We start from the raw sequence: 15,376 nt of genomic DNA on the forward strand, positions 1-15,376 counted from the left end.
CGTTTCAGAATGGGAGGTATGTCAAACCCGAGAAAGCAGGGTAAGTCAAGTCCATTTCTGAAAGAAAGGTAACTTATACACAAAGTCAGTTACCATGGTAACTTACTCTGTGAACCTAACCTGGTAAGGAGCAGGTTTTCTTCAGTAAACCCAGAGTTACTTTCGGTCTCCTCCCTCTTTTTAAAGTGCAAGTGATGTTTAAATAGTTCATTCATTCGTTCAAGCTGCAAAAAAGCTTTTCTTACTGAGTATTTTTCATCCTATTTCAAGTACAAATATCTAAAAATTCTTAAACCAAGATGGATTTTCTATATAAGAAAATTATATAAGATATTTAGTCGTGTTTCCCGGGGGGAATCTAAATTAAGTGCATTTTACTTAAGTATCAATATATGCCAGTGTGGTAATAAAAATAATCTTAATGTAAATGGTGTGTATGTATGCAAATTATTTTATATCTCAAAATCAGTTACTAATTGTTTCAGAATGTTTAGAGAACATTCAAAGGTTTCGTTCCCATCATTTTTGCAAAACTAAATTGAATGTTCACTAAACATTCATATAACCAAGAAAAAAAATCAAACACTTAAAAAAACATTTTGAAAGTTGAGAGAACATTCAGAAATAACATTTTCATAACTTAATATGTGGACACTAGCAAAATAATTTTAGAACATATTTTTGTTAGCTAGGAAATTGACATGATTATTGAACTAGTGAATGACAAAATTTTGTCTGTCACAATTGCCCCCAGACTCCCTACTACTGAAACAGATGTAAATAAAAGTGTGACCAGGTCATAACTTGAAATTTAGACTCTATCTGAACTGCATTTAGTCAGATGTTGCAAAATATTCAGTGTTATGAGGGGAAAAGGAAGTGCAGCAGTTACTACAAACACATAAACAGCTCAAGATACAGGAAGAGAAACTTACACAATGGCCGCATACACAAAAGTATTGTACATTTCAATTGGATTTTGGCTCATTTTAGGTGAGTATTAAATGTTGTTCTGTGTTTGTCTCTAATGGATCTTGTTTATCATTTTGACATATTTTATGCTCAGCTGTTCATGTTGTGTTTAATGTGGTTTATGTGATGATATCTGATTCAGTGATTATTGATAATCCTGGACGTAATAATAGCTTGTGTTGTGTGTTTAGGTGTTGAATGCTTCATTGGTGGGTTTCATCATGTTTTAACTATTAAGTCTGGAGGATCTGTCACCATCCCATGTCATTATGATGAGAAAAACCCTCCACAGAAGAAATACTGGTTCTCAGGCATTGATCAATCTAAAATATACACAAACACATCAGAGGAGAATCCGTCAGTAATTGATCATCCTGATCAGAGTCTCTTTACTGTGACTATGAGAAACCTGCAGAACAAACACACTGGAGATTATTCTTGTGTTGTGGAGACTGACGGACTGTCGACTATTAGATACGATCTTCATCTTAGGGTTCAGCCTGGTATGAGATTTTGTCATTTTTTTTAATCACATTCTAATGTCTAATTCTCTGACTTCACACACATGTATTTAATAATCTCAAATGACTCTTCTGTGTGTTCAGCTCCTGATGTGTCTGTAGTGAGCAGCAGTGTATCTGGACATGAAGGTGGTAATGTCAGTGTCCAGTGTTTCTACAGTTCTAGATATCAGAATCATCCCAAACAGTGGTGCAGATATAAAGATGAGAGCTGTTACACAGTGGGGAGGACTGACACATCCCAGAGTTCATCAGTCCAGATCAGTGATGATGATGGGAGAAGCTCCTTCACTGTGCTGATGACTGGACTGAGACTCAGTGATTCTGGATGGTTCTTCTGCTCTGCTGGAGAGGCACTGAACCCTGTTCATCTCACTGTAATTAAAGACAAAAGAAGGTACTTTTTGTTTTTAAATAATTAAATATTTTGCTACTACATATGAAATATAACACAACTAAAATTGCTTTACTTACTTCTGACAGTAAACGAGGCCACAGACAATCAGACAGACTTGTTAGTATTGAAACATTTCTCATTAAAATGAGTTTCCTCTCAGAATAATCTTCCTGGAATTATTCTATATTTGTCTATTTTGTCGTCAGTGCTCTATTGCCTCGATTTCTTTGTGTTTAATGCTTACATCATTTCCTCATTGCCCTGTTGAATTTTCTTTCTTTGTTGCAGAAGTGAGACAGGAATTTCAAAGAATAACAATAAAACTGAAGTCACTGAAGAAACACAAATGTACTACATCTTTACTGTTTAAAGTAAAATAAAGTTTAAACTAATTATAAATACTTTTAGGCTGTAAATAAATTAACAAAGTTTAAAAAAGGTCTGATCAAAGTTTAGTTCAGATTCCTTTTATTCAGCTGAATTAGTTCCAGAACTCTTTCTGAGTTTTTTGAATGAACAGAATTGAAAGTGTTTTCTTATTTCCCACAGAAATAAAGAGCTTCTGACTGTGTGGCTTCCAGTTTCAGCTGCACTTCTGCAGCTGTTGATTCTGGTCTGTGTTTTTTTCACCTGGAGATGGAAACAGAGATCCAGTCAGTTTGACCTGCACTCCATTCTTAATTCTTTTAAAGTTCATTTCATTTCATGCCCTGCCATTTTCTCATTTCAACAGCACAGATTCAATAGTCTAAACTCTGTTATTGTTTCCCATTTTAAAATAAAGAGCAAGATAAACACCAAATCATAGAGAAAAATGACAGCAGGACCATTGACCCAGTAAGTCTTTTAATTTATGAGCATCTAGTTATGAAAATGTTCATATTACAAGATCAGTGTATTTATAATGTAATCGCTTCATTATGTTTAAAACTGAGCTTTTTAGATAAAGATTTCAAAAGCAGTTAAACGTTCCCTTTCAGAACAATTCAGAAAACATTCAGAAATATATATATATATATATATATATATATATATATATATATATATATATATATATATAATAGGCAAAGTTAAATTAGAATAGAATAGAATTGATCCAAAGCGATTGATATGACACTCTCTTTGTCTCCCTCTTCTGGTTCACATGTTAACAAATGCCAGGATCCATCTAGTAGACAAGTCATCAATCTCCAGGCCAATCAAAACATTTTAAAGCACTTTAGAGATCTTTTCCCCTTATTTCTCATATCATTACATTGGTTTGTTCATGGAACCTGTTGTCCATTTAGTGAATTATATGTTGATTTCTTGAAATCTTTTTCTTTATTGTTTTGTGTGTTTGTGTGAAATGCAGATCTACTGTGAACCTGAAGATCCTGTGATATACAACACTATAAATGATGAACGCTCAAATGTAAGTAGACACACTACTAACATGAAAGTTCAGAGTATGACATATTAAGAGTAAGATTTGATGAACATATCGTGTTTAATTAGGATCCCATTAAAGACAAAACCTACAGTACTATTGGTGATGCTCCTGTGAATGCAGCAGTAAGTTTTATAGAAATATATTAATTCATGGATTTATTGTGATGCTGGCAGTATATAAAATATGATCTTGCACTTCCAGAAGCCTCCAGCAGGGGCACTAATATACAGCTTGGTGGGTCCACACTAACAGCAGTGAGAAGAACACAGGAACAGACACTTCTGACTGGACTGAGTGATTCTGGACGGTTCTGCTGGAGAGACTCTGAACCCTGTTCAACTCACGGTCACATTAGTATTACAGTTTTTCTGCTCTACAGTACAATTGTCTACAAATTGTACAATAACTAAATGCACATGGCTTGTTGATCAAAACCGATAAGTTGATTCTCAGTGAAATTGTCAAACTCTTCACAACTTAAACATTCTTTCATCTTGTGAGCGATCACATGCAAAATGGACTATTCAGTTATCAAATACTGTCAGACATTCATTTATATTTCATATCACTACATTTATTTTGGCAGAAGTGTGTTCAAATTCACAGTTGAATGTCGTGCAAGAGCAATAGGTAGAATGTGTTAGAGGAAGACATAGAGATGAACAAGTAAAAATAAACAAGACACTGTGAATTTTCAGTCTAAATATAACAAATGTTAATTTTCTTTTTGTTTCACAGTATTGATGTCTGAATTTGTTTTTAAGCATTAGTTTTTCATTTCTTTTCTTTTGCATGTAGAGGTCATTTAGGTAATTTTGTCTGTTGTTTTGGCCAGACCCTCTCCTGCGGTCTGTCCTCGCTTAATACATCTGAGATGATTTGACAGATGCCAGATCTTCTAATTGCAACTGATCTCATTGATCTAATTTGGTTCTTCAAATGAATTTGTGGGTTTGATTAAAATACCTGGATTAAGTTGTCTGAGATTACTTCACATTCTTGTGTTCTTTGGAAAGGGCAGATATATTGATACTCAAAACCATGATCAGCAATGCAGAAATTGGCTGGCGTCAAGACAGCGACGTCATGACATCATATTAAAAAAGAAACAAATTTCTGGACCGTTATAAGGAAACAGCCAAGTGACCAAAATGACATAAAAGTTATAATAGATGAATGAAATGTATAGTGTTTGTTTCATGATTCCCAATTATTTCATGATTTCTAGTATTTGTACAGGCTTTATATTTTTATATCAATGTTGTAAAGCAGATTTGTTACGTGACAGCATTAATTTAAAGTTTCTTTCGCTCTAAGGATAATGTTTTCAAATAAAAAGGAAAACTCTTTGTGTGTTTTGGCCATTCATTTACACAACGACAGTGTTTTGGGGGCCTGACACTGCAAGCTTTTGATAACAGGTTTCAAAGTGCAAGTTTTTGAAAATGATACCATTATGGTCTCTGTGGGTAAACTACAAAAACATGAATTTGTGAAAGCGGTGATTTCATGCGCATGTGTATTACGTGTTCAGTCTATAGACGCATAGTGTTTTTTATTACAAAGTGACATCGCCAACTACTGGTCTGGCATGAATAATACAGCGTTTTTAATAATTTTTGCAGATCCGTGTGAGTGGTGATCGTTTTCACAACGCAAAGGAATTATATCTTTTCATGTGACAACACTGAAGAAATGACACTTTGCTACAATGTAAAGTAGTGAGTGTACAGCTTGTATAACAGTGTTGCTGTCCCCTCAAAATAACTGAAAACATATACCATTAATATCTAAACCGCTGGCCACAAAATTGACACTTTGGGCCCAATTTGGACATTTTCACTTAGGGGTGTACTCACTTTTGTGGCCAGCTGTTTAGACATTAAAGGATTAGTTCACTTTCTAATTAAAATTTCCTGATTATTTACTCACCCCCATGTCATCCAAGATGTTCATGTCTTTCTTTCTTCAGTTGAAAAGAAATTAAGGTTTTTGATGAAAACATTCCAGGATTTTTCTCCATATAGTGGACTTCAATGGAGCCCAAACAGTTGAAGGTCAAAATTACAGTTTACAGTGATCCCAGACGAGAAATAAGGGTCTTATCTAGAGAAACCATCACTCATTTTCTAAAATTTTTTTTTAAATTTTATACGTTTTAACCGTAATTGCTCATCTTGAACTAGCTCTCTTCTTCTTCTCTATTTGAATTCCGGCAGTGTAGACACTTCTAAGTGTATTACTGCCCTCCACAGGTCAAAGTTTGAACTAAATTGTCATATACAATATTTAAGTATATAACAGTTAGTTAAAAAACTTTGACCTGTAGAGGGCAGTCTACACTGCTGGAATTCAAATAGAGAAGAAGAAGAAGAAGAAGAAGAAGAAGACGAGAGAAGAAGAAGAAGAAGACGAAGAAGAAGAAGAAGAAGAAGAAGAAGAAGAAGAAGAAGAAGAAGAGAGCTAGTTTAAGATGAGCATTTTTTGTTAAAACTTATATAATTTATTTATTTATTTATTTATTTTTAAGAAAATGAGCGATGGTTTCTCTAGATAAGACCCTTATTTCTCATCTGGGATTGCGTAGAACGCTTTGAAGCTGCAATGAAACTGTAATTTTGACCTTCAACCGTTTGGCTCCATTGAAGTCCACTATATGGAGAAAAATCCTGGAATGTTTTCATCAAAAAACGTAATTTCTTTTCGACTGAAGAAAGAAAGACATGAACATCTTGGATGAAACAGGGGTAAGTAAATTATCAGGAAATTTTAATTTGAAAGTGAACTAATCCTTTAATGGCTGTGTGTTGAGTTATTTTGAGGGGACAGCAAATTTACACTGTTATACAAGCTGTACACTCACTACTTTACATTGTACAAAGTGTCATTTCTTCAGTGTTGTCACATGAAAAGATACAATAAAATATTTACAAAAATGTGAGGGGTGTACTCACTTCTGTGAGATACTGTATATGTGTATTGCACTTTGGCAGTGTTCTCTGGATCACATGGCTGGTGGTGGGGGGAGTCGTCCCTCTCCCAACTTAGAATGCCATTGAAGCTTGAGGAGAGAGTCAAAGGGCCCTATTTTAACAATCTATGCACATGGTCTGAAGCACATTGGCTCCATTTAACCCACAATCAAATTGTCCCAAAATGTATATTGTGTATTTCTGTGTGGTATGTCCATGATATATTAGCTTAGTTACCAAATATCAAAATTTGTCTGGCCCACCTCTGGGCCACATATTTGCTTCAGTTCTGGCTGGGTCCGGCCCAAAACTGCCCCACACACTGAAAACAGAGACAAACATGTTCCTCTGGCCCACACCCTGTTAAATGACTCTTATTTACTGATGTGACCCAAGTCTGGCCCAAGCACTATGACATTTACAGGGATAAACAGGAAAATAACGATCAATGCAAGCAGAATTTAAATTCAGTGTTGATTCAGTTCAATAAATGTGTAAATTTCATTAGTATGAAAAGAAGTTTAGTTCTACCAGAAAGACTCAGGAGCAAAATAACTTATTATTTAAACACAATTTATTAACAACCAGAAAGTTATACAACGAGATAAAGTTCTTTGGCGTAGGCCCCGTCCGTGCACGCATCCAAATGGTTGTAGGTTCGGCGTATCCTGCCCGGAATGAAGGCAGGGGCGAAGCCGACCCCCCACATGATATGGACAGGGACCATCCTGGTGGTGGTGGGGAGGATGGAGGTGGAGATTGGCGTCAGCATCTGCGAACTCAGATAAGTGTAAGTGCCGATCTTTATACCAAGTTCCATAATGATTGTTAGATCTGATCATAATGACGTAACATTAGAGTCTTCCCGCAAACTTCGCTAGAGCTTCTTTCAGCAATAAAGCAGCTCTGTAGAAAACACTGATGTCATCGTTCAGCTAGTTCGGTTCTCATCCAAGTGCAATCCAGTTCTTATCCAAGCCAGTACAATCAAATCAATAATATTGCTGAATATTATGAGTCCCCAACTAAACAAGCAAGCCAATAGGTGACAGAAATGGAGATAAAAAAATATTGGGAGAAACCAGGCTCAGTCGAGGGACCAGGGGCCGCATTCAAAAAACATTTTATCTTACCACTAAGAGTTCTCCTAAATTGCAGTAAAAGTTCTTAGTTAAGAGTTTCCTCTTAAATTCTATTCACAAAGCTGCTGATGCAAACTTTTACTAAGGAAAAGAGAGAATCTTAAGAGAAAGGGAGGGGTTGACCTCGCAGCAGGCCAAATACGCTTATTTTACTCTTTTACTCTGTTCGATCATTTGTAAGTGTGAACTTGTGAAAACAACTGCTACAGGCTATCAGACATTATTGTTGATTTATTTATTTATTTTCAAAGTTTTATTTTTTTGTGCATTTTGTGCAAGCATTCATTATGTCTAATTGTAACAACTTTTTTGGATTTCCATTGAGAGTCTGCTCACTGCAGAGCAAATGTGTGGAGCTTGAAGATCCAGACACACCCTAACCCTACAACCCTATCCCTAAACCTAATTAGGTCAAGCTCCACCCATGACATCCAGAGAGGGGTGCTGGACGTATTTTGGCTCTGCAGTGAGCACCACTTGTTTCCATTGTGAACAGCTGTGCCGTGACATACAAAATAAAATGAATCACAACCAAAACCATTTTCCGTAAGACAAATGCGGTTTTATTTTTAACCACTAGAAGGCCAAAAGTTTCATATTGGTTTTATTGCAGCCAACAACATACAAAATAAAACTTTATTTTTAATATATATTATTTAATTTATTATTTAATTTCAGAAGAACCAAAACCATTTCACAAAATCGGATTTTGATGTAATTTCTCAAAAAGTGAAACAATCACACATCATCTTCTCTGGCAGATAGAGAGAGCTCTACTGAGCATGTGCTGGTAAAGTGTTATCATATGATTATTTATGACTGATAAAATTCACGTGTGCTACTAACTGTTTCAGGTAAAACTAGGGATAGAAACAGAGATGTAAATGAAAGTGTGAAGAACATAACTTTAAATCTAGAGTTAAAGCATTTAGCCAGGTGGCGCAAGATGTTTGAGTGTCATATGAAGGGGAAAAGGGAAGTGCAGCAGTCTCTACAAACACAGTTAGACACAAGATACAGGAAGAGAAACTTACACAATGGCCGCATACGCAAATGAAAAAATGTTCTACATTTCAATCGGGTTTTGGCTCATTTTAGGTGAGTATTAAATGTTGTGCTGTGTTTGTTTCTAATGGATCCTGTTTATCATTTTGCAATAACACATTTTATGCTCAGCTGTTCATGATGCTTTTAATGCATTTTTTATGAAGATAGAACAAATTAAGAAGTGATTTATTGTTGATCCTGGACATAATGGTTTGTGTGTTCGTTTAGGTGTTGAATGCTACAGTGGCTGGTCAAATCATACCTTAACTATTAAGCCTGGAGGATCTGTCACCATCCCATGTCATTATGATGAGAAAAACCCTCCGCAGAAGAAATACTGGTTCTCAGAATATGATCTAATTCTAAAATATACACAAACACATCAGAGGAGAATCTATCAGTAATTGATCATCCTGATCAGAGTCTCTTTACTGTGACTATGAGAAACCTGCAGAACAAACACACTGGACCTTATTCTTGTGCTGTGGAGACTGAAGGAAAGCCGACAGTCACATATGAGCTTCATCTGAGGGTTCAGTCTGGTATGAGATTTTGTAATTATTTTAATCACATTCTAATGTCTAATTCTCTGACTTCACACACATGTATTTAATAATCTCAAATATCTCTGTGTGTGTTCAGCTCCTGATGTGTCTGTGGTGAGCAGCAGTGTATCTGGACATGAAGGTGGTAATGTCAGTGTCCAGTGTTTCTACAGTTCTGGATATCAGAATAAAACCAAGCAGTGGTGCAGATATAAAGATCAGAGCTGTTACACAGTGAATGACACATCCCAGAATTCATCAGTCCAGATCAGTGATGATGGGAGAAGCTCCTTCACTGTGCTGATGACTGGACTGAGACTCAGTGATTCTGGATGGTTCTTCTGCTCTGCTGGAGAGGCAATGATCCCTGTTCATCTCACTGTAACAGAGGCCGAACCAGGTTTTTAAAAAAAAAAAATCATTAATAAATATTTTGCTACTATATTTAAAATAAAACAACTAAATTTGCTTTGCTTTCTACTTTTTACAGCAAGCGGGCCCACAGACAATCCAGGGAACTCGTTAGTATTGAAACAATTCTCATTAAGTAGCCTCCTCACAGCACAATCTTCCTAGAATTATTTTATATTTGGATGTTTTGTCGTCAGTGCTCTGTTTCCTCAATTTCTTTGTCTTTAATGCTTACATAGTCATTTCCTCATTGCCCTGGTGAATTTTTTTTCTTTTTCTACTTTTGCAGAAGTGAAACAGGAATCTCCAAGAATAAAAATAAAACTGACACTGAAGACCAACAAATGTATATAATCAGTACAGTTTAAAATAAAATAAAGCTTAAACTAATTCTAAATATTATTAGGCTGAATTTCATTAAAGTTTAATAAAGGTCTGGTGAAATTTAGTTCAGATTTCTTTTATTCAGCTGAATTAGTAAAAAAAAAACAATTCTGAGTGAACAGATTTTAAAATGTTTTTGGTTACACTTTATTTTAAGGTGTCCTTGTTACAGTTTAATTATACATTTAAGTACTGAGTAATAATAATTAACTATGTACTTACTATAGGGTTAGGATTAGGGTGTGGTTTAGGGTTAGTTGTATATAATTATGTACAATTTATAGTATACAATTTTATTATGATAACTACATGTAATATGTGTGTCAAGGACACTGCAAAATAAAGTGTTACTGTGTTTTCTTATTTCCAGCAGAAATAAAGAGCCTCTGACTGTGTGGCTTCCAGTTTCAGCTGCACTTCTGCTGCTGGTGATTCTGGTCTGTGTTTTCACCTGGAGATGGAAACAGAGATCCAGTCAGTTTGTCCTGCACTCCATCCTTAATTCTTTTAAAGTTCATTTCATCCCCTGATATTTTATCATTTATTTAAACAGCTCACATATATAACTTCTATTAATGTCATATATTATTGTTTCCCCTTTTTAAAATAAAGAGCAAGATAAACACCAAAACAGAGAGCGAAACGACAGCAGGATCAGTGATGCAGTAAGTCCCTTAATTTACATGAGTCTAGTTATGAAAATGTTCACATTACAATAAGGACAAATCAATCACTTTGGCACATTTTTGTAAAATAAAATAAATCATTATTGTTCTACTTTTTTGTTGACACTGACTGGTTACTATCTAATGCAAGAATGTTAGTTTTGTCCAGCTGAATGTTATTTTGTATTACACTGAGCATTTTTGATACAGATTTAGTTAAACACTTACTGGGGGAAAAAAAGTCAATAAACTAGTACACAGAAAAAAAATATCCCAGCTAACAAGAAACATTTTCCTTTCTGGAACATTTTTAATTGTTAAATTGTTTAAAAAACTACTTGTTTCAAAAGTAATGTTGTATTCGAAACACCCTCACAGCAGCGTTAATTCATTTTCATATCCATTTTGTACACATTTCTTACATGTAAAGTCACATATGGTGAAGAGAAAATTGACATCCAGGGTAGTTCCATATGCTTCCAAACATGTTTGATTGGTCACATTGCAACACACTGGACACAACAAAGCGGCTGTTTCAAATCCATTTGTCCTTCATTTCAGAAGATGCAACTTGCTAAACTGTTGGAGAGATTTATAAAGAATGAAGTTGTGTTTATGAATTATAGACTGCAAGTGTTTAAAAATGAAAATAGCGATGGCTCTTGTCTCCGTGAATACAGTAAGAAACAATGGTAACTTTAACCACATTTAACAGTACATTAACAACATGCTAACGAAACATTTAGAAAGACAATTTACAAATATCACTAAAAATATCATGTTATCATGGATCATGTCAGTTATTATTGCTCCATCTGCCATTTTTCACTATTGTTCTTGTTTGCTTACCTAGTCTGTTGATTCACCTGTGCACAGATCCAGACGTTACTGGCTGCCCTTGTCTAATGCCTTTTATAATGTTGGGAACATGGGCTGGCATTATGCAAATATTGGGGCGTACACCCCGACTGTTACGTAACAGTCGGTGTTATGTTGAGATTCGCCTGTTCTTCAGAGGTCGTTTAAACAAATGAGATTTATATAAGAAGGAGGAAACAATGGAGTTTGAGACTCAATGTATGTCTTTTCCATGTACTGAACGCTTGTTATTTAACTATGCTGAGGTAAATTCAATTTTTGAATCTAGGGCACCTTTAATGTCATGAATTTGTCGTGTCACATCGCGCCGCTTACTGAGTAGATTATAATGGGTTCTACTTGCTTTTGTCATGTCATGTCTCGCCGTTTTCATCTGGTGTAGACACAGTGTAAGACCGTGATTTCATTACTATGTAGTTTAGAAAGTTCAGAAGAGCACACCCTATATCATTACATTGGGTTGGCAATGGAACCTGTTGTCCATTTAGTGAATTATATATGCTGATTTCTTAAAAATCTTTTTCCTTGTTGTTTACTGTGTTTTTGTGTGAAATGCAGATCTACTCTAAACCTGAAGATCCTGTGATATACAACACTATAAATGATGAACGCTCAAATGTAAGTAAACCAGACGTACCACTGATGGTTTGGAAATATGACATTAAAGGGTTAGTTCACCGAAAAATGAAGTTTCTGTTATTAATTACTCACCTTCATGTCAGGCCACACCTGTAAGACCTCCGTTTGTCTTCAGAACACACATTAAGATATTTTTGATGAAATCCGAGAGGTATATGACTCCTCCATAGACAGCAATTCAACCACCACTTTCAATGTCCAGAAAGGTACTAAAGACGTCATTAAAAGTCACGTGACTGCAGTGGTTCAACCTTAATTTTATGAAGCGACGAGAATACTTTTTGTCTGCAAAAACAAAACAAAAATAACAACTTTATTCAACAATATCTTCTCTTCTGTGTCATTTTCATATGCTGTTTACGTTCAGCGCTTCCAGGTTCTATGTTGGAACGCTGGCTCAGTATTGGCCAAAGCTGATCACGTGAGCAGCACGACTCATGCGTGTGATGATGACACAGGAGCCAGCCAATAATGAGTCGACGTTCTGAAGTAGCATCTGTAAGCGCTGAATGTGAACAACATATGAGAATGACACAGAAAAGTAACTGAGTAATTAATGACAGAAATTTCATTTTTGGGTGAACTAACCCTTTTTAAGAGTAAGATTTGATGAATATATCATATTTAATTATGATCCATTTCTCCACAGGATACCAACAAGAACATAATCTACAGTACTGTTGGTGATGCTCCTGGGAGTGAAGCAGTAAGTTTTATAGAAATATATTAATGTTTTTATTGTACCACTGGCCGTATTTTTATAATGATCTTGCACTTTCAGATGCCTCCAGCAGGTGGAACAGTATACAGCACTGTGGCTCCACACTAACAGCAACAGTGACGCTGCGCCCCAATTCAGAGGCTGCATCACTTGATTACGTCACAGTGGTGCAACAAATGCTGTCTCAATTCGAAGGCTCCTCCAATTGTATCCTTCATTTCACATGAAATGAAGGATACAACAGATGGACCCTTTACAGCCTTGCCTACCCCAGAATTCATTGCGCGCCAGTGACGACAATATATATATATATTTTTTAATGAAATTGCAGAATTACACTTTTAAACGCAAGAATTGGGTTTTAACTTACTCAAATATCTAATAATAATACAAATGTAAAAATAAAAACAACAACTTTAAAGCAGTTTAAATGTTGACATATCTTACTAAGATGCAGTTACATATAGATTATATTCTTTATTATGTACAGAAATGGATCATGGTGAACATATCTAGACAGTTTGTGAACCTTGTTTTGTTTTCAGACAGTTGAAAACTTCCAAAAAAGTGCAGTATAAACGTTACTTCCACTCATCAATGACAGCTGTTGCAGTTGCTGACAAGAACAGTTCTCCATAGGGTAGAGTGTAACATTTAACAACGCCCAGTCTGACCTTAGCAGCCTTCAAAGGATGCAGCCTCTGAATTGAGACACAACCTGTGAATAACACCGGAACAGACTAACCAAGAGAAACAGCAGAGGACTATCACAACACAACTTCTTTATGCTTGTACATGAACATCGAACAGATCTACAGATACAAACACATTAACTTTGTATTTGCTTGATCCCTCTCCATTTTTACAAAAGGACCCATATGAACAGATGTGAGGGTCAAGAATATTGAAAAAAGTGTTACATGGATTGTAAATTCATCTATTAGGCTAGTTCATATAATCTATTAAAATGAGATTATCCTTATATATTTTGTAGTTATATATATTTATGTCCGTTTTGTTTTATCACTGTAAAAAATACTTTTAGTGTACATGTAGAGTGTTCTGTTCTCTGTTATCCATATTTTAAATTAAATAAAAGTATTTTGTAGTTGTAGTCCTTTTCCTCTTTCGACTTTTCATTACATTCATGAGTGTGTGTGTGTGTGTGTGTGTGAGAGGGGGGTTGGGACATCCCTACATCCCTATGTTATGGGGACATAGTGTACCAGAAAATACCAGAAAGTTTTGATTTTGTGGGGAAAATCTTTGGTCTCAATGAGGAAAACAAACTTCCTGTGTCCAAACCAAATAGCTTAAAACAAACATACTAAACAGTGTTTTTTGAAATTCAAAAAATACAGACAGTTTCCTGTGATGGTAGGTTTAGGGGTAGGGTTAGTGTAGGGGGATAGAATATAGTTTTTACAGTATAAAATCCATTATGTCTATGGAGAGTCCCCGTAAACCACATATACAAATATGTGTGTGTGTGTGTGTGTGTGTGTGTGTGTGTTTTCTGTTTTGTTTGCCTTTGGTTTCATGTTCTATGTTCTGTCTTGTTTCCTAATGAGTAATCGGCTGGTCCATATACAGTAGTATGTTGCCATTTATTCAGGATATTGTAACAGATTAGTTATGTTTTTGAACATTGTGTTTCATCATTCCCTGCCTTTTGTTTTTCATGGTTACTGATTTGTCATTATGTCCAGCTGTGTTATCACTAATCACCTTGTTTCTGCTGTGTAATTAAGTTCCCCTTGGCTGAATCCATAATCGCCCCCTAAACCCTCAATCACTGCTCCCTATGTTTGTCCACTAATACAGTTCACTTGAAGGAGTGAATGAAAACGAGTGAGCAAATCCGGACAGCCGTTGAACATACATCGGCTGTACACTTCATTCAGACAGCACTACAAATGGCTGTTCCCTCAAATAAGGGCATAGGGGGCGATTTTACATTCAGCCCTTGTGTAAATGCAGTTGGTCTGGTCTCTTCGATATTAACGGTTGTGTTTTGTGTGCCTGTCTTGTTTGGATCAACATTTGAGTGGTTTATTAAAGACTTCTGAACCTGATCTTCTTCCTGTACTTTCTGCAACTATTTGTGACAGATGTACGATACTTTTTACTTTTGAATGGCTGTCAACAGAGGATGTTTTTTTTGTCTGCCCAAATATGTTTCACACTGGTCTGTTGCCGTTCCATGTGATGAACACTGTAAGCAGAAGTCAGTCTCTGCTTGAATGTTTAAGTGTTGCTTCTTTACTTGCATGTTTTTGTGGTTGATTTCTGTTCAACACTCAGTGTAGATTCACACATTATTTTCTTTCTTGCTCAGAGGTTCAGCACATTCATTACCGGAACTAATGCAGCCACAACACATTTAGTATTGTACTTGAAATATTTTTAAATATATTTTTTAAATTGACATAATTGGGAATTATTTTAACGAAATATGAGAGACTGGGGATGTTTGCAATACTACTTTTTATCTCAAATATTGATATAACTTCCCATATTTTTCAGCTACACATTTTGATATCTTTGTTGCAACATCTAAAAAACATGGACAGTTTATATTATATTTTGTACAGGCTTTTATTTTGTTAATCAAATTTGCTTGTTCAAAATTATTTTAAACCAACCCCC

General features: G+C 35.5%; 1 protein-coding gene and 1 pseudogene across 3 annotated transcripts; both read left to right on the forward strand.

Annotated features, from left to right (window-relative positions):
- The first annotated feature begins 857 nt into the window (after positions 1–857).
- Positions 858–4,306, forward strand: LOC125250129 (CMRF35-like molecule 1). Of its 3 annotated transcripts, XM_048162517.1 has the most exons (9): positions 858–993; positions 1,164–1,475; positions 1,578–1,890; positions 2,179–2,238; positions 2,440–2,543; positions 2,675–2,727; positions 3,245–3,304; positions 3,388–3,444; positions 3,524–4,306. In XM_048162517.1, the coding sequence occupies exons 1-9, from the start codon at positions 939–941 to the stop codon at positions 3,569–3,571; spliced, it is 1,062 nt and encodes a 353-aa protein (XP_048018474.1). In that variant the 5' UTR covers positions 858–938; the 3' UTR covers positions 3,572–4,306. The 3 variants fall into 3 exon arrangements, with proteins under 3 accessions (XP_048018474.1, XP_048018475.1, XP_048018476.1); XM_048162518.1 differs by lacking the exon at positions 2,179–2,238; XM_048162519.1 differs by lacking the exons at positions 2,675–2,727; positions 3,524–4,306.
- Positions 4,307–8,316: 4,010 nt separating this feature from the next.
- On the forward strand, positions 8,317–13,841 carry LOC125250128 (annotated as a pseudogene).
- Positions 13,842–15,376: the final 1,535 nt, after the last annotated feature.

The sequence above is a fragment of the Megalobrama amblycephala genome, linkage group LG17 (genome assembly GCF_018812025.1).
Source record: "Megalobrama amblycephala isolate DHTTF-2021 linkage group LG17, ASM1881202v1, whole genome shotgun sequence".
NCBI classification, from domain to species: Eukaryota; Metazoa; Chordata; class Actinopteri; order Cypriniformes; family Xenocyprididae; genus Megalobrama; species Megalobrama amblycephala.